This window comes from Lampris incognitus, chromosome 5, assembly GCF_029633865.1.
Source record: "Lampris incognitus isolate fLamInc1 chromosome 5, fLamInc1.hap2, whole genome shotgun sequence".
Classification (NCBI taxonomy): Eukaryota; Metazoa; Chordata; class Actinopteri; order Lampriformes; family Lampridae; genus Lampris; species Lampris incognitus.
Window position 1 is genome coordinate 36612235 of NC_079215.1, and position 27294 is coordinate 36639528.

At 42.8% G+C, this 27294-nt stretch overlaps 1 protein-coding gene across 1 annotated transcript; it reads left to right on the forward strand.

Annotated features, from left to right (window-relative positions):
* Positions 1–4702: 4702 nt before the first annotated feature.
* Positions 4703–22787, forward strand: adra1d (adrenoceptor alpha 1D). Its single transcript, XM_056280405.1, has 2 exons — positions 4703–5696; positions 21308–22787. The coding sequence occupies exons 1-2, from the start codon at positions 4739–4741 to the stop codon at positions 21853–21855; spliced, it is 1506 nt and encodes a 501-aa protein (XP_056136380.1). The 5' UTR covers positions 4703–4738; the 3' UTR covers positions 21856–22787.
* The last annotated feature ends 4507 nt before the right edge of the window (positions 22788–27294 follow it).

Sequence of the window (27294 nt, forward strand, 5' to 3'; positions counted from 1 at the left end):
GACCGAAAACTAAAGCACTTATGATCCTAATTCTTTTTGGAGGTGGTAGGTATTGTCTCAGAGAGTAAGGAAAAAATCCCAGAAAATTAAAATTATGCATAATTATGCATAAATATGCAAAATATGCATTTTTCTAAAAATGGCTGAAAACCGCTTTTCTCGGCATTTCAGATGATTCTGAGCATCTTTGATTTTTTCACCTTTATAAAAAAAATTTTCTGGGACAGAAATGTTTTGGCATTACGCAAAATATATGCATTTTTGCAAAAATGCACTTATGATCCTAATCTTTTTTGGAGGTAGGAGGTATTGTTCCAGAGAGGACCAGAAACAGCAGAAAATTATAATAATTATAATAATTATGCATACTTATGCAAAATATGCATTTTCTAAAAATGGCTAAACACCACTTTTCTCGGCATTTCAGATGATTCTGAGCATTTGGGGGGGGTTGGAGTGGGGGGGGGGTAAACCACTTTTCTCGGCATTTCAGATGATTCTGAGCATTTGGGGGGAGGGAGTTGGAGTGGGGGGGGGTTTAGGGGCAGGGGGAAGGCGGTTAGCTGGCAGGATGAAGAGGAGGGAGATTTAGACGGGTGGATAACCAAACCGCTACATTGTAGCGGGGTTCTTCTAGTAAGCTATATAAAAAGGAAATATGATGAGGGGGGATGCCAAGCAGTGTCCAGGTGGCAACGACCATCACCATGGAGACCTGGGAGGAGGACAGACTGCACGTGCACACAAGGGAGATTCACAACACACCACTCACACACAGAAACTGACTGACATGAGATGATCTTTAGTTGAGTCATTGGAGCGCATCTCATTTCTAATCATAGACCTTCAGCAAGACACTATAACATTTTAAAACTTGTAATTGTAAAAAAAACTTGGGAAAAAAAAGCAAAATATCACACACACACACACATAAACATAGTGCAGGGTTATGTAAGAGGGATATTTCCAAGTAAATTAGAAATGAAAAAATATGTTAATTTTGCAACTCATGCAAGATGAAATGATGGCTAATTCAAAACTTTTCAGTTGGTCGAGCAAACCTGATGAGTGCCAGAACAGTGTTCAGTCTGTTGACAGATTTTGCCATTGCAGTCACTGCATGAGGTAGGCCCAGGCAAACACTTTTCACAGTATTTGGGATCTCTGCCCCACATCTTTACTAATGAAAATTTATTATAAAAAAAAAGATGGAGCTGCATATTTAAGAACAGTGTGTCTGCTTTTGACCACAGCGTGTGTGATTCTGCATCACGAGCTGATCTGTTTTCCCAGCGCATATTTGGTCACTTTACAACTCTGCAGCTAAACCTTTCCCCTCTCCAGGCTCCCTGGTGGTCTGAAAAAGTCTGGTCCTCCACTCAACCGATGACCCCCATGCCTGGGGACACCAGCTGCAGCCTGTCACTGGGAAACTTCAGCCACCAGGCTGTCAGTTTTCCCTCAGCTTAGCGTCTTGTTGTTTATTTCATATATCGTCATAGAAAACTTGATTCAGATTGTTGAAAAAATTTGTCGTTTATGTCCAGCAATTAATGCCAGGCGGGCTTAGAGAGCATGAGCTAAATCCACTATCAGAATTTGTAAGGTTAAAAGTGAAGTGGGTGAGTTGGACAGTGAAGCCAAAATATATCTGTTGTTTTCTAATTGCCGTTTCTATTACAACATTTAACCCTGCCCTTACATGCAAATGAACGGAGAATGGATCAAACTAAAAACATTAAAAAAAAAACAACCATAATACACACCCAATAGCCTATGTTCTGTTATTTCAACCAGTTTCCTTCACGTTATTGACTCTCTCAATATTTACCTTTCGGACAACTGCATTTTATATATTGTAACGTGCATGGATAAGTAGACACGTTGGTCCTTGACCAACGGGTCGGACCCTTTAGTCGACTGGTTAACGTTGTCGCTTGCGGTGTGGGAGCAACGGGTTCGCGTCCCGGCTGTGACGGTTCCCGGACTGCCCCCCCGAATTCGCTACAGTATGTTAATTGATGATATTCAAAGGGGCGTGGTTAAACCTGGCGACGAGTTGATTGACAGCCATGGTCGTAACAGCAGGCAGCTGGCGTCCACCTACTGAATAATAAAGGACCAGTCAGCTAACATAACACATAGCCAACTAAATCAACTCTGGAGGGAGCATGTTGTTTTAGTTTAACAAAATGTAACCAACATATTTACAATTAAACATGTTTCCACTGGTCAGACACGTCATCACTACCTACAACATATAACAGTTTACGTTTCATAAGCAGTAGTTAAATATGCTGGTTTAGGTTGTTTTGAACTGTTTCTTCCAGAATTTCAGATCGTTCCCCTGCTAGAACCCGGCCAGAAATCTCAGCGTGCAAAACTGCAAAGCTGCAGAGATCAGATGTGAATCCCTGCAACGGGGGTGCTGACTCTCCGAGAGCAGAGTGCTGAAACTATGCAAGGCCTGTTTGGAAACTCCGAAGTGGAAGTTTTGTAACATTGCAAACATCACACTGCAAACATTGCAAGTAATAAATGGTCATAAGATACATTCACATCTTAGTTTTAAACTTTCATGGCTTAATTTTAAAATTTACGAGTTCTGACTGTGATCATACCTCATAGAAAAGCACCTTGCACGCACAGATATACATGCATGCACAGTAGGCTATTTGAAACCTTCTGACTGCATCCCGGGCAAATGTAGACATACAAGTATTTTTTTTTAAAAACGTGATCTACCATCATAAAATATTGTTGGCAAGATACAGTCAGGCAAACTTTAATTAGATGACCATATCCATAAAGGATTTAGCCACTTTGGAGTCTATATATATATACACTCACCGGCCACTTTATTAGGCACACCTGTCCAACTGCTCGTTAACGCAAATTTCTAATCAGCCAATCACATGGCAGCAACTCAATGCATTTAGGCAGGTAGACATGGTCAAGACGATCTGCTGCAGTTCAAACCGAGCATCAGAATGGGGAAGAAAGGTGATTTAAGTGACTTTGAACGTGGCATGGTTGTTGGTGCCAGACGGGCTGGTCCGAGTATTTCAGAAACTGCTGATCTACTGGGATTTTCACGCACAACCATCTCTAGGGTTTACAGAGAATGGTCCGAAAAAGACAAAATATCCAGTGAGCGGCAGTTCTGTGGGCGAAAATGCCTTGTTGATGCCAGAGGTCAGAGGAGAATGGCCAGACTGGTTCGAGCTGAGAGAAAGGCAACAGTAACTCAAATAACCACTCATTACAACCGAGGTATGCAGAAGAGCATCTCTGAACGCACAACACGTCGAACCTTGAGGCAGATGGGCTACAGCAGCAGAAGACCACACCGGGTGCCACTCCTGTCAGCTAAGAACAGGAAACTGAGGCTACAGTTCGCACAGGCTCACCAAAATTGGACAATAGAAGATTGGAAAAACGTTGCCTGGTCTGATGAGTCTCGATTTCTGCTGCGACATTCGGATGGTAGGGTCAGAATTTGGCGTCGACAACATGAAAGCATGGATCCATCCTGCCTTGTATCAACGGTTCAGGCTGGTGATGGTGGTGTAATGGTGTGGGGGATATTTTCTTGGCACACTTTGGGCCCCTTAGTACCAATTGAGCATCGTGTCAACGCCACAGCCTACCTGAGTATTGTTGCTGACCATGTCCATCCCTTTATGACCACAGTGTTCCCATCTTCTGATGGCTACTTCCAGCAGGATAACGCGCCATGTCATAAAGCTCGAATCATCTCAGACTGGTTTCTTGAACATGACAATGAGTTCACTGTACTCAAATGGCCTCCACAGTCACCAGATCTCAATCCAATAGAGCACCTTGGGGATGTGGTGGACCGGGAGATTCGCATCATGGATGTGCAGCTGACAAATCTGCAGCAACTGCGTGATGCTATCATGTCCGTATGGACCAAACTCTCTGAGGAATGTTTCCAGTACCTTGTTGAATCTATGCCACGAAGGATTAAGGCAGTTCTGAAGGCAAAAGGGGGTCCAACCCGGTACTAGCAAGGTGTACCTAATAAAGTGGCCAGTGAGTGTATATATATATATATATGTATTTTTTTTTTTACTATCACTAACATTTGATGGATGTCGTATATATTGAGCCAAATGTGATGAAATGCCTGCATCCTGCCACCCGAGTCCATAGCATAACGTCACACTATGCCGTCAGAGGTGAACCAGTACCTCCCTCTGGTGGAGACTGAGTACGTGACGCCCACACATGAGACATGTCGGGGAGGAGCCGGCTTCACACTTTGATGTACCTACCAGCTGTGAGTGTGTCCGGATCCAGACTTCCAACAAGGAGATGCCACTAATGGAGCACCATCGCCTTTCTTTCTGTCATTGCAATAGAGATAATTTACTTTTATTATTATTATTATTATTATTATTATTCAACTGAGGAGTAACTTTGCTATCGCCGTCTCCCCCCCAACATTTTTTTTCGAAATCAACTATTGTTTTCTGAAGCAGCCTTGTTAAGTTCATTTGTGGTTCAAGTCGAGCGTGCATTTTGTTAATTTGTAATATTGTGCTTTGCCACTATTTGAAATGTTGGGAACTAACCGAAGTGTAACGGACTGCTGTTTGCCTGCAACCCGTCGCAGCCACCTGGAACGGGGACGCGGTGAGACTGACAACACTGCGTCCAACACGTTGTTTTCGTTTGGAAACAAACTTTAAAGTTGTCTTTATGGAGTTTCAAAATGACATTTTCTAACTTAATGAACGAAAGCAACGGCAGAATCTACTTGGACGAACCTTTCAACCTCTCTCTCTCCGAACAAACCTTTTCCAACGGCAGCAACTCGACCTGCGTGAACGTCGCGCTGGACTCGCAGGTAGTGGCGATGGGGATATCTCTCTCCGTCTTCATTTTGGTGGCAATCGCGGGCAACATCTTGGTCATCCTGTCGGTGCTGTGCAACAAGCACTTGCAGACCGTGACAAACTTCTTCATCGTCAACTTGGCCATGGCGGATTTGCTGCTGAGCATCATCGTGCTGCCGTTCTCCGCGTCTCTGGAGGTGCTGGGCTGCTGGGTGTTTGGACGGGTGTTCTGCAACATCTGGGCAGCGGTGGATGTGCTGTGTTGCACCGCGTCCATCCTCAGCCTCTGCATCATCTCCATAGATCGGTACATCGGCGTGAAACACTGTCTGAAATACCCCACCATCATGACGGAGAGGAAAGCGGGAGTTATCCTGGTGGTCGTGTGGGTCTCGTCCATGGTCATTTCCATCGGACCGCTGCTGGGCTGGAAGGAGCCGCCGCCTGTGGACGACAGTATTTGCAGGATCACGGAGGAGCCCGGCTACGCTCTTTTTTCCTCCCTGTTTTCCTTCTACCTCCCGCTCATGGTCATCCTGGTCATGTATTTCAGGGTGTATGTGGTGGCCCGGAGGACTACCAAGAGCTTGGAAGCGGGGGTCAAGCGGGAGAGGAACCAGTCAATCGAGGTGGTCCTGCGGATTCACTGCCGGAGTGTGCTGGGGAATGTGGGCGCCACCGCGTCCAAGAGCGGAAAACACCACCCGTTCAGAAGTTCGCTGTCGGTGCGCCTGATGAAGTTCTCCAGAGAGAAGAAGGCTGCCAAGACCCTGGCCATTGTTGTGGGGATGTTCATCGTGTGCTGGCTACCGTTTTTCTTCTTTTTGCCACTGGGTATGTCACTTTACTTCTGTGTGTGTGTGTGTGTGTGTGTGTGTGTGTGTGTGTGTGTGTGTGTGTGTGCGTGTGCGTGTGCGCGCGTTCGTAAAATGTGTAATTTTTCAAATAATGTGCTGTCGTCCCCGTTAAAACTATTAATTTCAAATGACAGTAGGAGTTAACCCTTTGAAGCATTCGTTAATTATTAGTAACTACTGAATTCATCATTTGTAAAGCAAGATATGCACCAATGGTTAGTGTGTTAATAGATGTTTTATAAATACTTATTAATATTGCAATTCATGATTAATTCAGGTAGTTACTAGCTGTTAGTTAAGTATTTTGTATAAGCTCATCTAAAGTGAGGACGATCTGTGCCTTACAAATGAAATGGAAAGGCCAGCAGTTGACACTGGCAAAAGTCCAAAGGATCCTTTAGAAAGTGTAATTGCACGATTGACAAACTATTTAGACGTACATTTGTACATGAGTTAATCATGAATTGCAGTATTGATAAGTATTTATAATACATTTATCAACACACACTAACCATTGGTGCATCGTCTGCTTTACAAATGCTTTACAAATGCTGGATTCAGTTAACTAATGCTTCATTTGTTTAGTTATGAAGTGTTACCCAGTAAGATTATTTGGGTTTGTTTTAATGCAGCGGTTCTCAATCTAGTACTCACACTTCCTTTACCACCAGTTGATTTTGTAATTGTCCAGGTAGTTAATTATATGGTCACCTGTTGCTCCAGTCATTTCAGTCTCCAGTCAAGGTAAGTTAACCACCTGGAATGACGGGAGGACCGGATAGACAACCACTGTTATGGACAAGGTCTTGAATTATTGAATCAATCCAAAATATTTTCATTAAAATTGTCTTAAGATTTTGAGAAAGTGGAATCTAACAATATGAGGCTCTATCGTCAATATTTGACGGATTTGCGTCACCGACTTAAACTCACACTATAGGTACTACATGGAGCCCAGACATATTGATGTACTCTTGCTGATGCCAGAGTATAAAGGCAGCTGCATCCAGCCACCCAATAATATACCTTATAATATTTATAATATATCATATATAGTAACCTGTTGAGTGTCTATGTTACCAACTCATCAGAAACTAGACAAGGACAGTCAAACACAACAGCTAATATAGAAATAAGGTATTATCCCATATGTACAGGTTTAAACTTTTGGTTATATATATATATATATATATATAAAAAAATCGGTCCCAATGGTTTCATTGTTGCTTCTCAGTAATAAATACACCAAAAGCCTGTAGCGCCTTCCACTACAGTCTCCATACAATCTAATCCAATTTAGAAGAATAAGATTCATGCTGCACGAAAGAAAACTGGCGACACAGCCGCATGGAAACAACATGTACATCAGCAGCACGCACGCACTGTGGCCTGGAAGTCCTCATTTGGATTGAAAGGAGCACATGCATATGGTTTTGTTACGGACAAGGAAAAAGCAAAGCAAGTGAACACAACACCCAGGGCGGTGGCAGGTGGAGCTATAGACATCGAAAAGGAGACAGATGTTTTCTGATTATGTAAGAAAGCTCATTTCGGTGATGGCAGGCCAGCCTTTTAGAGTCATTATGGCTTTGCATAAATTACTTTGTGTAGTTTTACTTGGAGTAAACGCACACAGACAGACATGCACACATCTACAGACACATGCGTGAGCATGTGCAAAGGCGTACTAAGAGAGAAATGAAGGAGCAGTGGGGGATAAGGAGTCATACATTTTTATCTCATGTATAATTCATTTTATGGCTTTTAAAAGTCATTTCGAACAAAATGGACAGTATTTCATCAGACTTCAGTCCCCGCCCTTTCAGTCTCACTGTGAGTTCAAATTTTTTGGAAGATAATGTCAGGCCGAACAGGTCATACCCCACAGCTCACCCCAGATGGAGATGAAGGGTATTTTAGCTGATCTGAGCATGAAAAGGAAAAGTTCATTTTTGATATGGTAACATGACAGTCCCAAACTCTCATAATGTGGAGGTGGGGATTAAACAAGACAATTTAACTTTTTTTTTTTTTCTTTGTGGAATTTTCCCCCTTTTTCTCCCCAATTGTATCTGGCCAATTACCCAATTCTTCCGAGCCACCCCGATCGCTGCTCCACCCCCTCTGTCGATCCGGGGAGGGCTGCAGACATGCCTACTCCGATACATGTGGAGTCGCCAGCTGCTTCTTTTCCCCTGACAGTTAAGAGTTTCACCAGGGGGACATAGCCCCCCTGGACAGGCGCCCCGGCCGACCAGAGGAGGCGCTAGTGCAGTGGCCAGGACACATACCCACATCCGGCTTCCCACCCACAGACACGGCCAATTGTGTCTGTAGGGACGCCCGACCAAGCCAGAGATAACGCGGGGATTCGAATCAGCGATCCCCATGTTGGTAGGCAACGGAATAGACCGCTACACTACCCGGACGCCCAAATTTTTTTTTTAATCTGACTTCAAAACTTTTCAATATAATCGTGTCCATTACTCATAGTGTAAATGAATTATGCCAGTTCTGAAATGTATAGAGCATTAGCAGTTCACGACCCAGTTGCTTATAACTGGCATTGGCTGTGGAGAGATACATGAGCCGAATGTTTTCCCAAGCGCGTAAACTCTTAACACCAGAGCTCAGTGTGGATACCTTCACACAGCACACACACCTCTGGTCACAGTGTGCCGGGCTAATGTGGACGCATAAAGGAAGCCTCCTGGTAGGACATAAACATGCTACAGAGACCAACACCCTGTCACTTTCTCCGAAACCTGCTCAGCTCAGCCCTCATTTCATAGCTCCCCTTTAAATCATATCACAATATAACTAATGATCCAGAGGGAAGATGTGAAATGTGGGGTGGAGAAGCTGCAGCTCTTGGCTAGTCTCACTCTGACTCTCTTTAAATGACCATTATGTGTGCATTTGTGTATCGGCATGAAAAATCTCTTGTAGTTTGGGAGATTAAAACCTTGGCTTCCTTGGGAAGAGGTTTTTACGTCTCCTGCATAGTAAGTACTTATTTGATGCTTTTCTCTCCAAAGGTATTTGGAAGCATTCTGAAACCTAGTTGGTTGTGACTGAGCAAGGGCGGATTCCTCTGAACGTCCTTAAGTATATAGCAACTCCAACTGTGTTGCGAAACTGCAACAAGAGAAATTGGGGCTATTTGCCTATTATCAGGACCGTGGTGGATACCATCCTAGTGGCAAACAAAAGGGTTGAAGAGGAACTCTGCCAAAGGAAATAATTCGCTAAGGCAACTACGCCTGATACTATCTCCAAGAATTTTGCACACATTCTTGAGAGAGCAAGGCAGCTTTAACTGGCATGATGAGTGTCAGGCCATTTCACAGACCCTGTGTTTCATTTGTATAGTGTGACTGGTCCAATGGGTTTTAGATACTCCCAATGTTCTCTCATAACTGTAGGATAAAACAGTCTGCTACACTACTGAAGGCCCTTTACATGTACAATGGAAAAATACCACGGGATTCAGTCAGAAAGAGTTATATTTTCAAGTAATCAATCTAGCATCATAATGGACATTCCAGATAAATTGTTAGCATCCTGTAATATTCAGAGAATGTTCTGCCAGGTTTTTTCCCACACAATTCAAAACTCAACTGGACCTCTATTTGGATCGCTCTAAAATCCATCTGATTCAAACTGTATATCGGTGCCATTGTAACGGATGCAGGGGAGGCCAGATACACCGTCTTTCGACCAGATTAAGCCCTGTTTTATCAACAATCTGCCTTGCTAAGTGAGTGTGAGAAAGAGACCCTGCACCTATGTAGACTACAAGGTTGTGTTCTTCCTATCATAAAACACATTCATGATAGGAAGCATGTAGTCATGATTGATTGCAATTAGCAGGACTGTTGGTCCATATCTTCAGGTGCATTGTACTATAGGACAAATTCCCAGGTTATTGCCAGTCAGATGGGCTGATGTTGATGCCATATGGACTAATATCATTTATGAATTATATCATTTGCTCTTAAGAAGACAAAGACATACATGATCAGACCTGTTGTTTTTTACCTCTTTCTTCCTGTGATGACCTTGTAACAAAAAAAACAAAAATAAAACTCCACTGACAAGATTTTTCTCTAACAGTGACGGTAAATGATCAAGCCCAATTACACATATAATTGGAAATGGCTTTTCTGTAGTTCAAAAATTGTCTAATCAGTATGTTCCCCTGGTGTTGTTGCTGCTGTAATAAAATTTTACATTTATAATTTCGTTATATATTTTAATTGGTAGAGAGTAATCAAGTTCCCCTTTAACTATATTGTTGAGGTTTAATGGCATGAGACAGTGACTTGCAGGCAATATAAACATGGTTTATCTAAAGGATTAACAGAACTATTAAGAAGGTTGAGAACAGCATTCTCTGAAAACACTGAAAATATTTCCTGTTGTAGTTTCAACTGGCTCATCTCCACCCCTGCCATGTTCAACTGGTGATGCTGTAATGGAATAATATTAGCAGGGGTATTTTATGCATATTCAGTTCAATTACTTTTTTTATTTGTGTGGTTTGAAATCCAGTTTAGTTTGTTTTCATATTTTTAATTGTAGTACACTTAATTTAATTTAATTAATTTACACTACCATTCGAATGGCAGTGTAAACATGTGTAAAATAGATAGCCAGTTCAGTATTGATATCCACATACAGTATACTATCTTGATCAGTGTTTCCCAACCCAGTCCTAAAGGAACACCTATCCTGCAGATTTTCTTTGCAACCCTGAATAGGTACCTGTTTGTAGTTATTCAACCAATCAGCAGTGAATTATGTCAGATGTTGCAGAACTTGCATAAGTAAGTGCTTTGAGATGATTGGCTGAGTAAGTACAAGCAGGGCTACCTATGCAGGGTTACAATGAAAATCTGCAGGATAGGGGTTCCTTGAGGACTGGGTTGGGAAACGCTGATCTAGATGACAGTAACAACTATGAGCAAGGGGGCTTGACATCTCATGGCCTTTTTTGAAGCTAATATATGACTTGTATGTTATTTATGTGACATGTCTGTGCTCACTGAATGGTTGCAGAGGCATTTTAAGCATTAAGCTGCTGTCGGGATTTAAAATCACAAAACATCAATTTCATGACCTTTATTTGGAGCATCGCACACAAAGGAGATGATTCCCTAAGCTCTGTAACAGTTGATTGGCAGGAGGCCTCTTTGTGCATGTAAAGGAGCTTTCATGAAACTTTGTCTAAGAGGTCGGATGAGTCCCGGCTTTTAACTCATCAGCCACTACATTATCAAAGCACCAAGGTACGTCTGTGTCTTCAACACTGAACATGTGTACACTGACTGAGCATCCAACCCTTTGTCAAATGCCATATAATGTTCTAAAATCTCAGAAAAGCCTCAAATAACAAACACTGATACTGGGAAGATGCACGACAGTAGCCATTCAAATGGATCAATAGAGAATATTGGTGGCTTGACAAATCCGAACCCATTATGAGAAATCCTAACCCATTATGAGCAGATTCAATGAGATAAAATGATGGTGCCTCTTTTGGCAAGGATGACGCACCAGTGAAAATCATTTGATGCGTTCATTAAATGGTTTCCTTATTATCACACGTTGAGTTTTAAACCTTTTTGTTGCAGCTGAAATGTCTCATCTCAGTTGTGTAACTGTCTCTTAAGCTAACATCCCTTTGAATGAAATGCAGACAGACACAATTTGAAGGATTGTTTGAATTTTACGTCAGAGTTGGTCTCAAACACATGGATATCAAGTATATATGCTAAGCACGAGTGGCTATAAAACAAAGACAGCTCAAATGCATGTTCCACTCAAGGGGATTTTCATGGCAGTAAGAATATTCCATTTTGCAAGGGAACACAAAACAATGTCAGTTATTTTAGGGGCTTCATACCACATCTGGGAGGCAAGAGAGAGAAATAGAAATAATTTAAAAAAAAAAAACAATTTTCTCAGGAGATGTTTTAATGCATACGTCAGTATTCTCACTTCAGAACAAGACAACTGTTAGAAACTTTTCACCAAACAGTTTTCTACTTTCTATCTTAATTTTCCGTTTCCAATTTTTATATCAACACACTAGTTACAAAGGCCACAATTAAAAAAAGAGTCAGGGAAGTGTTCGTTTTTGCTTTATACTAATAATAAATAAAACTTATGTAGCGCTTTCCTAACACTCAAAGTCACTTTACAATAAATGGAGTGAAACAAGACAACGGATAAACATAGAAAATGCAGGGGTGGATGGGAAGGGGGGCTACGAGAGGGAGAAGTGGCAGCCACACACAAGGCCAGCGTTACTCTCTGACTTACAAAAGGGCAAGAAAAACAAAAAACAACAGCACTGTGGACATTGATTTTCTGTAAGGGTTTACTGCCGTAGCCTATTCCTCTCCCGAGGTATCCACTAGGCAGTGACACTATTTAACCCATAGCTGGGGGCTGGTTCGTGGGCATCAGGGAATATCCACACACTGGTGGGCCTGCATACCGCACGTCTAGGGGCCAGACCTCCTCCGAATCCCTTGTAGTTCAGCCAGGGTCCAAGGTGTACCCAGTTACCGTGTGTCGCTATGAGGAGACACTACATAGGGCTTGGTGTTGAGGAGGCTATGTACTGGCAGGGAGAGAGTTACGCGCTCGGCTCTCCTGTTTGTATTTCTGCTAGCCAGCAGTGAAGGCTGAGAGTGAGACGTGACAGACACAGAGCACTACACCAACACACTAGACGCTTCACAACAACACGACTTCTTACACAAGAATGTCAGACACACAATTTAGATTTTTCTTAAATCATATGCCAATATGCTTGGAAGAAACGAAAATCTATCGTCGCAAATATTTCAGTGTGAACATTTTTTTTTGATGAAGAGAGGGCTTGTTTAGTTGTAGCGAGCTTTATGAAATGTGATATATATATATATATATACACGTACATACATACATATACATACACACACACACACACACACACACACACACACACACACAGGATTGTGATAATTACTACTTCACATCCTATATGTAACTGTATGCAAGAGTAAGTCTTCTGAGATGTACGTACCATGTATGGAAAACTGGTTTATTCACAAGAACTCCTAAAACCAAGTTGTTGAATAGATTATTGACAGTATCATAGCTTCAATAAAGTGGGATAAAACAACATTGTTTGTCCACATCTCATGGGTCCTGGTTTCCTGTATGGCCAGAAATAGCATCAGGTGTGATGGTGTCATCACACACTAGATGGGGGGTCTTTAGAAAGGGCAGTTTTCTCTAATTAGCCCCTTATCCACTGACCCTAGAGGGGTTAGCCGTGCATAATCATGTAATCAGTTGAGATCAAAAGGAATTGGCTTTCATCTGAGAAAGGCCAATTCAGCCACAAACAAGGAATCTAAAACTTGTAGGACATTACAAATCTGATCTCTGCCAAAAAAAACTAATGAAGACCTTGATTATAGTAGGCCAGACTAGTGCTGAACATCGATTTTAATCTACTTAACTTCCTTTGTTTATTTCATGTATATTCTGTGGATTACTCTGCTGCCTTATGGTATGAGGGACTCGGGTTTTCCATATCAGCCTTGTGTGTGAAGGTGGCAGGCTTCCCAAAGTTTGTATGGGCGTCCTCTGGGTGCTCTGGCTTTCCTCTTACAATTCAATGACATGCATAGCAGGTAAAATGGAGACTCCAAATTGTTTCTAGGCGTGAATGGTATCTGACAGCCAGGTCATGCTTCTGTGTCAGTTCATAAAAACAAGAGAAGGGTTAATTTGACTAGGTTTTTTTGGTCACCTTGGCTCCCAAAGGCTTGCATGTCACAGATGTGGCCAAGCCCAAAATTTCAACAACGCCTCGACCGTATCCGGTCCAGTGCTGATTGTTGGACCAGACAAAGGACTCAATATACACACAGACATAACATGGAACGAAGCAAAAATAAATAAATACACAAATAAATAAATAGATGCTTAACAAGGGTTTCCCTGCTTTGTTTTGTTCATTTTCCTTGTTTCTATTTCCAGATTCCTTCAGCTAGTCATGTGTAATTTGGTTTTGTGAATACACACTGCCCTGTTCGACAGTGGTTTTCAATTCAGCCCTTGGTATCACCAGTGTTTGTTTTTTATATTCTTAATTTATTAATTTGTATTTTTTAGTCACTGTTTTTTTTTTGTTCTGCCAGGTTGTTCATTATATTCACCTGTTGTTTCAGGTCTGAAAGCACTCCGATTAGATGGCTGGACACAACAAGAAAATGTTATGAACTGCCTGGCAGACTAGAAAGCCAGCAGTAATGGTGGTGCCAGTGGACTGAATTGAAAACATCTCTTGGGCACATGCGAGAGCTATGTTCAACTATGTATGCAAACACGTACATGCACATCAGAGTCAGTGTGTAACAAATGCTCAGAGACACATCGGTGTTTAACTTTAAATCCAGCCTGAGTGACTATATCCATCTGTCTGGTTTAACTTCGACAGTCCAAACTCGTATGTGTTTGGTGAATTGGAGACTCAACATTTTCCACAAGTGTGCCAGCGTCATCTGAGTTGGGCTCCATGATCAAGCAGGTTTAGAAAATGATTAATGAACTTTCTTATCCTTTTCTCTTGTTTTTGATGCTTTTGAGTTTTATGTAAGTTTAAAGCTTGTTCCACAGCTTATTGCATTGCATTTGAATGTCGAAAAATTAAATTTTAAGGGTGACGTTGACACACTGAATGATTTTTAAACTGAAGTACCTTGTAAAATAAAGACCAACATGGTTGGCATGCTGACTGTAGCTTCTCCCCTGACGTTTTCCCAACTACTTTTCATAGAAAGTATTGCATTGAGACTATGGCTTCATTTTGACCTCTTATAAATGGATTTAGAACAAGTAAAGAGTTTTTTGTTAGGCTTGTATCCTGATTAATGTGAAACATATAAACCACTGGGTCTTAAGTGGACAGCCAATTAGCACTTGCTGGTGTCGTTAACACATTTACATCTAATCATACATAAATGCAGTTTTTTCTTTCTCTAACAAGTATTCATATTCATCACACACTCTCTCTCACACACACACACACACAGGCTATCTATGTATAAGATTTTTTTAAATTACTTTTTTCCTTTTTTAACTTATTCTAAAATGCTCATTACATGTGAGCATTTTACATGCGAGTCCCTCGTCCCCCTTCAAACTACACAACACGTACATTTTCTCACCAAGCAGCCAAGCAGATTATTCTGTGTGATTTAAAATATTTGTACAAGTGCCAGAGGACAAGTTGCATTAGTCTGATTATTTTTGGTAGGTGAGAACTCATTTACAACTCAGATAATAATAATTCAAGATGATCATATTGGACAAACAAAACATATATCGGGAAAGAATATAAAAAAAAATAAAATCACTTAAATCTGTTTATATACCCATGTTCCAGCATCGTGAAGGACCCTGCCCACCCTTCTCACAACCCCTTCACCCTCGTCTTCTCTGGCAGGAGGTACGGGAGCATCCGTGCTGCCTCCACCAGACTATGCAACACTCCTCAGGCTGTGAGGCTCCTCAACAGCCTGATACTCAGAATTTCCACACAATGACCTTTTTGACCTTCTCCCATCTGCACAATAAACTGCCCTGTCACTCAATACAACACACCTACCTGCGTAGCTATCACTGCCAGAAACTCACTGTCTGTGTCAGCTGTGCTTGTGATGTTCAGGTTTGTAAAGTACTTTTTGTTTTTAATGTACTTTTTTATTTTTAATATGTATTGCACATTAACTGTTTTTATGTGGTACTGTGGTCCATGTGAAACACAGTCTCGTTCCGCATCAGTATGAGATATGCATATGCGGAAATGACAATAAAAGCAGTCTAAGTCTACAAATCTTCACTAAAATGTCAATTTGACACTTTTGCCAATTTCTTTTGCAATACAATTAATTTGTAGGAGGTATTTAACAGTTACTCTAAGTCCAGTTAGGATAAGACATCCTTAGAAAATAGTTACGGTTTAGGCCATATCCTGATACAGACTAGGATAATTTTGTTAAATGAACAGATGCAGATTATGTCACCTCTGCTTGGTTTTAAGAAACATCCAAATTCACAGGTTTCTAGAGACGGTCATTGCAGCACTGACTCAAGTTGAAAAAGAAAATCTAAGCACAGTGGGCTCATAGATTCCGGAAGCATACAAATACTTGGTCAGGGCATCCGGGTGGCATAGTGGTCTATTCCATTGCCTACCAACATGGGGATTGCCGGTTCAAATCCTCAATCCTCGCGTTACCTCCGGCTTTGCCGGGCGTCCCTATAGACACAATTGGCCGTGTCTGCTGGTGGGAAGCCATATGTGGGTATGTGTCCTGGTTGCTACGCTAGTGCCTCCTCTGGTCAGTCAGGGCCCCTGTTCGGGACTGGGGGGAATAGCATGATCTTCCCATGTGCTATGTCCCCCTGGCGAAAATCCTCACTGTCAGGTGAAAAAAAGCGGCTGGTGACTCCACATGTATCAGCGGAGACATGTGGTAGTCTGCAACCCTCCCCGGACTTGCAGAGGGGGTGGAGCAGTGACCGGGACAGCTTGGAAGAGTGGGGTAATTGGCCAAATACAGTTGAGGAGAAAAGGGGGGGAAAAACCACAAAAAAATAACAAAAACAAATACTTAGTTCATTAATTGAATTTAATAGCATTGGAAAATGTTGCTTATTCCCTGTGTATAAATTAGTAGTGGTCATTTGACAAGCCGATGATTGAAAATGGTGGGCATGAAATACAATATACCTGCATGCACTCTTGTGCTCTGGCGTGTACAGCATGTGTGACACTAACATGAAGGCCCACATCTTATGTAAATCTCCGGGTTCAGGGGTAAGGTGGGACACTTTATGCATAATGGAGTGGAGCTTTCATCAAAATTCATTAAGTTTATGTACACCAGCACCTCTCCTTGATACTCTATTCACAGATAATTCTGAAATAAGTTAGCTAAAAAGTATGACACATCGAAAATAATCATTCTCAAAAACGTTAAATAAATGATAGTATTTGATGGACAGTAGGTAACTTAATTTAAGTTAACGAGAGTTATTAAAATGATATGTTGGATCTTTTACATTGTAGCGATATTGAATAATATATCTCTGATAATAATTTTGGTATAATTCATATACACACACACACTCACATACACACACACACACACACACACACTATATGTACAAAAGTACTGGGACACACCTCTTAATCATTGAATTCAGGTGTTTCATTTAGATCCATTGGCACAGGTGTATAAAATCAAGCAGCTAGCCATGCAGTCTGCATTTACAAACATTTGTGCAAGAATGGGTCGTTCTGAAGAGCCCAGGGAATTTAAGTGTGGTACTGTCATAGGATGCCACCTTTGCAATAAGTCAGTTCATGAAATGTCTTCCCTGCTAGATATTCTATGGTCAACTGTAAGTGGTATTATTGAAAAGTGGAAGCGTTTAGGAACAACAGCAACTCAGCCACGAAGTGGCAGACCACGTAAAGTCACACAGCAGGGTCAACGAGTGCTGAGGCTCATAGTGCATAATAGTTGCCAACGCTCTGTTGACTCAATAACTGCAGCATTCCAAACTTCCTGTGGCATTAACATCAGCACAAAAACTGTGCGCTGGGAGCTTCATGGAATGGGTTTCCATGGCCGAGCAGCTACATGCAAGCCTTACATCACCAAGCAAAATGCCAAGCGGCAGATGGAGTGGTGTAAAACACGCTGCTACTGGACGCTGGAGCAGTGGAAACGTGTTCTGTGAAGTGACGAATCACGCTTCTCTGCCTGGCAGTCTGATGGATGAGTCTGGGTTTGGCGGATGCCAGAGAACGTTACCTGCCTGACTGCATTGTGCCAACTGTAAAGTTTGGTGGAGGAGGTATAATGGTATGGGGTTGTTTTTCAGGGCTTGGGTTAGGCCCTTTCGTTCCAGTGAAGGGAAATCTTAATGCTTCAGCATACCAAGACATTTGGGACAATTATATGCTTCCAACTTTGTGGGGACAGTTTGGGGAGGGCCCTTTTCTGTTCCAGCATGGCTGTGCCCAGTGCATAAAGCAAGGTCCATTAAGACATGGTTGGGTGAGTTTGGTGTGGAAGAACTTGACTGGCCCGCACAGTGCCCAGACCTCAACCCCATCGAACACCTTTGGGATGAACTAGAACGAGATTACGAGTCAGGTCTTCTAGTCCAACATCCGTGTCTGACCTCACAAATGCTGTTCTGGATGAATGGGCAAACATTTCCACAGACACACTCCAAAATCTTGTGGAAAGCCTTCCCAGAAGAGTGGACGCTCTTATAGCTGGAAAGGGGAGACCAACTCCATATTAATGCCTATGGGTTTAGAATAGGATACAATAAAATCTACTGTAGGTGTAATGGCTATGTGTCCCAATATTTTTGTCTATATATATAGGGTTTTTTGTTTTGTTTTGTTCCAGAAACCATCAACTGTGTTGATAAAAGTACCCAACAAATGAGAAGTGCAATATTAATATTATATATATACACTGCTCAAAAAAATAAAGGGAACACATAAGCAATGCAATGTAGCTCCAAGTCAATCACACTTTTGAGATATCAACCTGTCCAGTTAGGAAGCAACACTGATTTGTGAATCAATTTCACCTGTTGGTAAATTGTCTAATTTCCACCAGGTGGAAATTAGACAATTTGCAAGACAACCCCTATAAAAGGAATGGATTTGCAGGTGGTGGCCACAGACCATTTGCCTGTCCTCATCTTTTCTGGCCGATCTTTGGTTAGTTTTTCATTTTGCTAGTGCCCTCACCACTAGAGGTGGCATGAGGCGGTATCTGCAACCGACAGAAGTTGCTCAGGTAGTGCAGCTCATCCAGGATGGCACATCAATGCGTGCTGTGGCAAGAAGATTTGATGTGTCTCCCAGCACAGTGTCCAGAGCATGGAGGAGGTACCAGGAGACAGGCCAGTACACCAGGAGACGTGGAGGGGGCCGCAGGAGGACAACAACCCCGCAGCAGGACCGCTATCTGGTCCTTTGTACAAGGAGGAAGAGGAGGAGCACTGCCGGAGCCCTACAAAACGACCTTCAACAGGCCACTAATGTGCAGGTTTCTGCTCAAACAGTGAGAAACAGAATGCATGAGGATGGTATGAGGGCCCGACGTCCACAATTGGGGCCTGTGCTCACAGCCCAACACCGTGCAGCCCGATTGACCTTTGTCAGAGAACATCTTGGTTGGCAGATTCGCCATTGGTGCCCTGTGCTCTTCACAGATGAGAGCAGGTTCACACTGAACACATGTGACAGACGTGAGAGAGTCTGGAGACGCTGTGGAGAACGTTCTGCTGCCTGCAACATCCTCCAGCATGACCGGTTTGGCGGTGGGTCAGTGATGGTCTGGGGAGGCATATCCTTGGAGGGCCACACAGACCTCTACGTGCTAGCCAGAGGTACCATGACTGCCATTAGGTACCGGGATGAGATCCTCAGACCCACTGTCAGACCATATGCTGGTGCAGTGGGCCCTGGGTTCCTGCTCATGCATGACAATGCTCGTCCTCATGTGGCCAGAGTGTGTCAGCAGTTCCTGTATGTCGAGGGCATTGATGCTATGGACTGGCCTGCACGTTCCCCAAACCTGAATCCAATCAAGCACCTCTGGGACATCATGTCTCTTACCATCCGCCAACGCGATGTCGCACCATAGACTGTCCAGGAGTTGACCGATGCCCTGATCCAGGTCTGGGAGGACATCCCTCAGGAGACCATCCGTCGTCTCATCAGGAGCATGCCCAGACGTTGTAGGGAGTGCATACAGGCACGTGGAGGCCACACACACTACTGAGCCTCATTTTGAATTGTCTTGAAGAATTTCCACAGAAGTTGGATCAGCCTATGTTCTCATTTTCCACTTTGATTTTGAGTATGATTCTGAATCCAGACCTTAATGGGCTATTGATTTTGATTTCCATTGATCATTCTTAGGTTATTTTGCTCTAAACACCTTCCTCTGTCTAATAAATAAAGATTTTAGCTGAGATATTTCATTCATCGAGGTCTATATTGTGTTTTTAGGTGTTCCCTTTATTTTTTTGAGCAGTGTATATATACACTCACTGGCCACTTTATTAGGTACACCTTGCTAGTACCGGGTTGGACCCCCTTTTGCCTTCAGAACTGCTTTAATCCTTCGTGGCATAGATTCAACAAGGTACTGGAAACATTCCTCAGAGAGTTTGGTCCATATTGACATGATAGCATCACGCAGTTGCTGCAGATTTGTCAGCTGCACATCCATGATGCGAATCTCCCGGTCCACCACATCCCAAAGGTGCTCTATTGGATTGAGATCTGGTGACTGTGGAGGCCATTTGAGTACAGTGAACTCATTGTCATGTTCAAGAAACCAGTCTGAGATGATTCGAGCTTTATGACATGGCGCGTTATCCTGCTGGAAGTAGCCATCAGAAGATGGGAACACTGTGGTCATAAGGGGATGGACATGGTCAGCAACAATACTCAAGTAGGCTGTGGCGTTGACACGATGCTCAATTGGTACTAAGGGGCCCAAAGTGTGCCAAGAAAATATCCCCCACACCATTACAACACCCCCACCAGCCTGAACCGTTGATACAAGGCAGGATGGATCCATGCTTTCATGTTGTTGACGCCAAATTCTGACCCTACCATCCGAATGTCGCAGCAGAAATCGAGACTCATCAGACCAGGCAACGTTTTTCCAATCTTCTATTGTCCAATTTTGGTGAGCCTGTGCAAATTGTAGCCTCAGTTTCCTGTTCTTAGCTGACAGGAGTGGCACCCGGTGTGGTCTTATGCTGCTGTAGCCCATCTGCCTCAAGGTTCGACGTGTTGTGCGTTCAGAGATGCTCTTCTACATACCTCAGTTGTAATGAGTAGTTATTTGAGTTACTGTTGCCTTTCTATTAGCTCGAACCAGTCTGGCCATTCTCCTCTGACCTCTGGCATCAACAAGGCATTTTCGTCCACAGAACTGCCGCTCACTGGGTATTTTGTCTTTTTCGGACCATTCTCTGTAAACCCTAGAGATGGTTGTGCGTGAAAATCCCAGTAGATCAACAGTTTCTGAAATACTCAGACCAGCCCGTCTGGCACCAACAACCATGCCACATTCAAAGTCACTTAAATCACCTTTCTGACCCCATTCTGATGCTTGGTTTGAACTGCAGCAGATCGTCTTGACCATGTCTACCTGCCTAAATGCATTGAGTTGCTGCCATGTGATTGGCTGATTAGAAATTTGCGTTAACGAGCAGTTGGACGGGTGTGCCTAATAAAGTGGCCGGTGAGTGTATATATATATATATATATATATATATATACACACACACACACACACACACACACACACACACACACACACACACACACACACACACACACACACACACACACACATATTAGTGAACTCTTCAAATCCACTTTTTATAATGGATCCTTAACATGCAACCAGTGTTTGGGTCATTTCTAAACTTTGAATTAATTATAACTTTGTTTCCTTCCAGGTTCTCTCTTCCCTTCACTAAAACCATCTGAAACTGTATTCAAAGTGGTCTTCTGGCTGGGCTACTTCAACAGTTGCATCAACCCCATGATTTATCCCTGTTCCAGTAAGGAGTTCCAGAGAGCATTCACCCGCCTCCTTAGGTGCCACTGCCAGCGACGAAGAAGGGTCTTGCGCCGCTTCTATGACCAGAGGTGGCGGACAGCTGTCAAAGGCATAACAATGGAACATAGGGGGGACTGCAGGCCAGACTTCGTCATACATGAATCCTGTGGCAATTCTTATTTCCGCAAGAGGAAAAGGCGTTCTCTAAACTTGAAAGGATGGAGTCTGTTCCCACCCCTGCAGAAGTCCTCCTTTCAGCTCAAAGAGAAGATGAACAGTCTGTCAAATAAAATCAAAGGAGGGACGGGGAAAGGCACCACACCTGCGTTGGGCCGGACTGAGATCGATACAGTTTCCATGGGAATTTACAATGACTGTGAGCAGAACAGTTATCAGATCTTTGACCTGACTGAGAGTTATAGCTTGAAAGAGACTGACATTTAAAGGGCCACCAGATAATACTGACATTTAATTTCCTTCATTTGAAAGGCCATGTTACAAGCAAGACTTGATGGGACATAATTTTATGCTCAGAAATAATCATGCAGAAAGATTTCACAGTAATTTTGATCAAAGGAACAATTTAGCGACTTTGATCTAAGCACAAACTTGTTCCCAATATGATCTGAAACCCTAATGATACTCATGCTTATTTGAACAGGGACGTTTTTGTGGAGTCTTTAGGCCCATTATTAGGTGGACCTTGTTATTCTGGGTTGATTGTTGCAGACTGGCATTTCCAAGCACTGTGTATGGGAAAGCACTTGGACAACAGTTACCCAGCGGGAACTGACCGTCAGCAGAATAATTTACATTTGTCAATGTCATTATGTTTAGAAGTCACTGTAGCCTTTTACCATTGTATCAGCCTAAACCAGCCAAACAACACTTTCTGACCAGGATGAATTACTCTTGCTTGCTTGTTTCATATCGAGTTGGTTTTGATCCGATCACATTCAGATATATAAAAGCGTAGTGTTTGGTTGCAGTTGTGAATTGGTTGTTAAGCTCAGCCGGTATTGCCATTCAGATGTCTTAACTGTGATATAATAAAACTTGCAGGAATTAATTTACGTGTCTTCAATTTTTTTTAATGTGTTTGACAAGGCATTGTAGACATAAAGGGCCGAGGAAACAATTACGATAAAGTATTTACTATGTCACTTTACAAAGGGGGGGTGGACAAGAAGGTCTATTTGCCTTTGATAAGATGACTTCCCAAGATAGACCCCTGAATCTACATGGCCTACGGATACCTACCTTACAAAGCTATGTGATTACTAATGCTAAAAGAAACTGAGAGGGGGTGTTTTCCTTTTGTTTGTATTTGCTGAGGTTTGCAGTGTTTGTTTATGTCAGATGTAAAATGAAATAAAACAGAGAGGAAACTCAGCTCAAGGTTGTGATTTTGTATTCGCCAGTTTCTTTGATCAAGCATCGTCCTATTGTACACATCTTGACTTAACATCAGAATAGATACTAAATAATGCACTGAAGGACCCTTACAAAGTTTGGAGTGAATTATCCACAGTCACTGGAGTGTCTGCCATCCCCAGCAGATGTCACTGTAGAGTCTAGATGTTTAAATGAAAGCTGCTGCAATCAAAGTAAGGGTTTATGTTTCGCTCAGAGAGCCACCATCACCCAACCATAGCCATACCAAACCATAGCATAGAATAGCACACCATGTCATAATGTGCCATACCAAGCCATGCTATAAATTACCCTACCATATCATGATATCCAGCCATGCCACATGTTGCTAGAATACTGTATAAATTGCCATGCCCCCTCATTCCATGTTTGTCATCATTGTCATCTGCTCATAGCCAATGAACAGGGAGACACAGAAGCATCAACTGATAATAAATCAGTGAGACGAGGCCATGGGTGGGCACTGAAACCTCTATAGTATAGACAATAGAAAAAAGCAAGCTGACAAATAAGCCTTCAATACTGGGATTTGGGCATGGAAAGTAGTTACGTACACATCGCCACATGCAAACACACTCCCAATGAGCAAGTACAAAAATTAAGTAAATGTGATCTGATAAGACTTTTATTTTTTATATTTATTTTTATTTGTTTGTTTGTTTATTTATTTGTGTTTGTTTGTTTGTTTGAATTTGGGTTAATGGAAAAGAACGGTGTAAGAATGAAGAAAAACAACGCCGTCACATCGAAGACTTGAATAATTCCTTCAAAACTCTACCAAAAAGATTAAATCAGTGAAGAAAAAAAAAAGAAACAAAAATCAAAACAAAACAGAGGTATAGGAAAAATAAAAAGAGGTAATGCAAAGCATTCACAGGTTAACAGAGTGATATCACATTTTACTTTCGAGTTGCATCTTAAATAGAAAGACATTAGGTAAGTGCACGTTAAATAATATAAATGGGTATGAATTGTTTTTCTGAAAAAGTATGGAATGAACGTTCACAAGGTCATGCTATGTCTTTAGCCTATCTGAATATAATTTTCACCATTAGCTGATGACAACACAGATAACATTCTATCTCTACGGCATATTTAGGACAATGGCTTATCTGAGAATATCCAACCAGGGATAATATAGCTTTCATATCTTCCTCACCATAGCAGCCAAATTTGTAAGAACAAAGAAGTTTGTGACAAATTTGAAGAGGAAGCCAATTTGTGACCGGCAACATGACAGACCGAGCTCATAGAAGACCATTTACCACCAGATACTACAACATCATTATTTCAAACTCATGTTAAGTTGATTTTGTTTGGTGTTGGGGAAAATGCATGTTCAGTGTTAGTGGCATTGTTTCATACTGAGTAAATGTCTTAAGTTTTGAGTTGTCAAACAGTACTGCATTTACCAGTATGGTGTCTCTAAGTTAAACAAAATCAACTATCCACAGGACTGTAAATTTAAACCAATATATTCACTGTGGCTGGATCTATCATAAATATTAATACATTTCTGTTAGATCTACCTACTAAACTAATCATCATTTGTTATGGTCCATGACTATGTCATGACCCGCTCCAGATCCTAGGTCAGGGGTGGGTAATCTTATCCAGAATGGGCTGGTATGGGTGCAGGTTTTTGTTCCAACCAAGTAGTTACACACCTGATCCCACTAATGAACCAGTAGAATCTTTGCTGAGGAACTTGATTACGAGACACAGGCGTGTAACTGTTTGGTTGGAACAAAGACCTGCACCCACACCGGCCCTTTCTGGATAAAATTGCCCACCCCTGTCCTAGGTCATGTTTTATGTGTTTTTCATATTTCCCAGTGTTTCCTATTTTATTTTGGTATTAAGGTTTGTCTCTCGTTTCAGATGTCTCTTCCCGTCAAGTTTCCCTCCTGTGTGATGACCGGTCCCACCCTAATGTGTTCCACATGTGTTTAATTGTCTCCCCATATGTTGTATTTCAGCCATGTGTTTTCTCCCTCCTGTTGCCAGTTCGTCTTTACCCCCGTGTGAGCGTTCCAGCAGGGGGGTTTTTTGTTTGTTTTTGTTTTGTCTTCCCAGTTTTGACCACTGACTGTTTTTTTGTGACTTTTTTTTTTATATACCTCTGTCTGATCTGATTGATTCCCGTGTACCGACCTTTTTGCCTGATTAAATCTTTTTGGAACTTTTAATACTTGTGCCAGTCTGATTTGTGGGTCCTTCGTCATTGTGAGCCTGATCTTGTGAGCATGATCGTATGAACTAGCCACAATATGGACTCCGCAGACTCGGACCCGGTTTGTACCGTTCTGAAAGCCCAAGGATTGCGGATTCATCACCAAGAGGAGCAGATACGTGTTCTACGACATGAAATGAGAGAAATTACATACCGACAAGAGTTTGTCTGCATTTTGTGCCCAGATTACCTTTTTAGTCGACTAGATGCAAAAGATGCACGCACTTCCTGCTTCCAGAGACATAACTGTTGACTCCAGGGTTGGAGTGAGTCCACATCCTGCTCTTTCTGTGCCGCCACCTGTTGCTACACCACCCGTGGCCGCTCCCATCCACTTGTTCAAACCAAAGCGATACTCAGGAGACTGCAGAGCCTTTTTGACACAATGTGAGTTACAGTTTGAATTCCAAGCCCCTTCATTCCACTCTGAAAGAACCAAACCTGCTTACACTCTCATCTCATGGACCGAGTGGAGGCCTGGGCTACAGCGGAGTGGAGCCGGGGTTAAGCGGTTTCTAACTCATTAGCTCTGTTTATTATGACTTTTACCGATATATTTCAGGCTACATCGCCAGGTCGGGAGGCTGCCAGGTCTTAAGGCAGGGTAAGCGACGTTTTACCAGACTATGCCATAGAGTTTCACGGCTGGAATCAATCTGCTTTCTCTGATGCTTTCCTTAACGGTCTTTCTGAAGTCCGGAAAGATCATCTGGCTCCCCTGGACATGCCTGCTGAGAACATTGCCCTTGCTACTAAGATCGACAAGACTGTCTAAGCGTGACAAGGCGAGGTATCCGGTCAACGCCAGTGCATCTCCTCCTCAGCAGCTTTCCCAGAGTCATTCACCGTCCTCCTGGCGGAGTTCCTCCGAGACCCAGGTTTCACAGCCTCCCTCTCCGGTGAAGGAGGAGCCGATGCAGACCGGGAGAACCAGGCTGCGGGCTGAGGAGCGACAATGGCGGATGGATGGGGGACGCTGCGTCTATTGTGCCCAACTGGGACACTTTCTCGTCAACTGCCCAGTAAAGAGAGGAGTCACACGAGAGACGGAACAAGATGGTGAGTCAAACCTCCCTAACTTCCAAGTTTTTTCGCTCACTCCCGTCATTGTCTCTCATGTCTCCCTCTCTCAAGCTTAGTCGGCCGATCCTGGTGGATTCTGGGGCTGACAACTTCATGGACGTTGAACTCGCCCAAAGATTGAATCTGTCTACTCAGCCTCTTATCTTATCCTAATGACGGCAGATTATTGTGCAGGATTACCCATGTAACACCTCCCATTCGTCTCACCTTTGATGATGCTCACACGGAACTGCTTAGTTTTCAAGCTCCCCAGCGTCTCCTGATTTTTGGGCCACCCCTGGCTGGTCTTTCACAACTCTCGCATTAATTGGTCTACTGGTAAAATTATTGAATGGGGAGGTGATTGTTATCATCACTGCTTCCTGAAGGAAGAGAATATTAATATTTATCTGGCTCCTGAGAAATTGTTCTCCCCAGCCACTCTTCTACCTCCTGTTGAGAGTAAAGCTCAGGAGACTGATTTCCCTGACCTTTCTGGTGTTCCCTCATGCTACTGGAATTTAAAGGAGGTCTTTAACAAGTCTACCCAGCAAACATGCCCATGCGGGCCCACTGTGGGTAGGTGTGGGTTTACTGTGGGGCAATGTGGGCAGGGGCAAACCCGCACTAATCCCACATGGGCCCCATGTGGTTAGCCCATGTGGGCCCACAGTAGTTTTGCCCTTTGAGGCCCCTATGTGGGCTTATTGTGGGCAAGCCCAATTGTGCTCTTGCACACAGTAAGCCCACATGGGCCCTCTTTGGGTTAGCCCATGCGGGGCACACAGCAGTTTTGACCTTTGAGGTCAACCCCCTGTTGACAGTACAGTTAAAACGTTTTAAGATTACAACTGCTTTAGGGTAAGCGGTACTCAAACTTTTTATTTACCGCCCATGCCCAATGCTGCATATAGTCAGACCTCTGCAAAAATGACAGTAAAATGTAAACAAGTTGTCCAAGGTATAACCGGTCCATCCCATACTTAACTAAGACTGCCCATCCAACAAGAAAAGTACTGTCTCAACTTTTTGGTTTGTTGCAGCTGTTTCATATTATAGTTAACAGAAAGAACACTAGGCAGTTCCTGTGGTTGCCCCCCGAATACGTCACATTGGTGTCAGAAGTGGGATGGACTTTTCTAGACAGCAAACGT

Bases quoted from the DNA above. Each gene is read 5' to 3' on its own strand.
- adra1d (XM_056280405.1), top strand. From the start codon at position 4,739: ATGACATTTTCTAACTTAATGAACGAAAGCAACGGCAGAATCTACTTG. The intron at 5,697-21,307 runs GTATGTCACTTT...GTTTCCTTCCAG, and splicing joins TTTCTTCTTTTTGCCACTGG to GTTCTCTCTTCCCTTCACTA.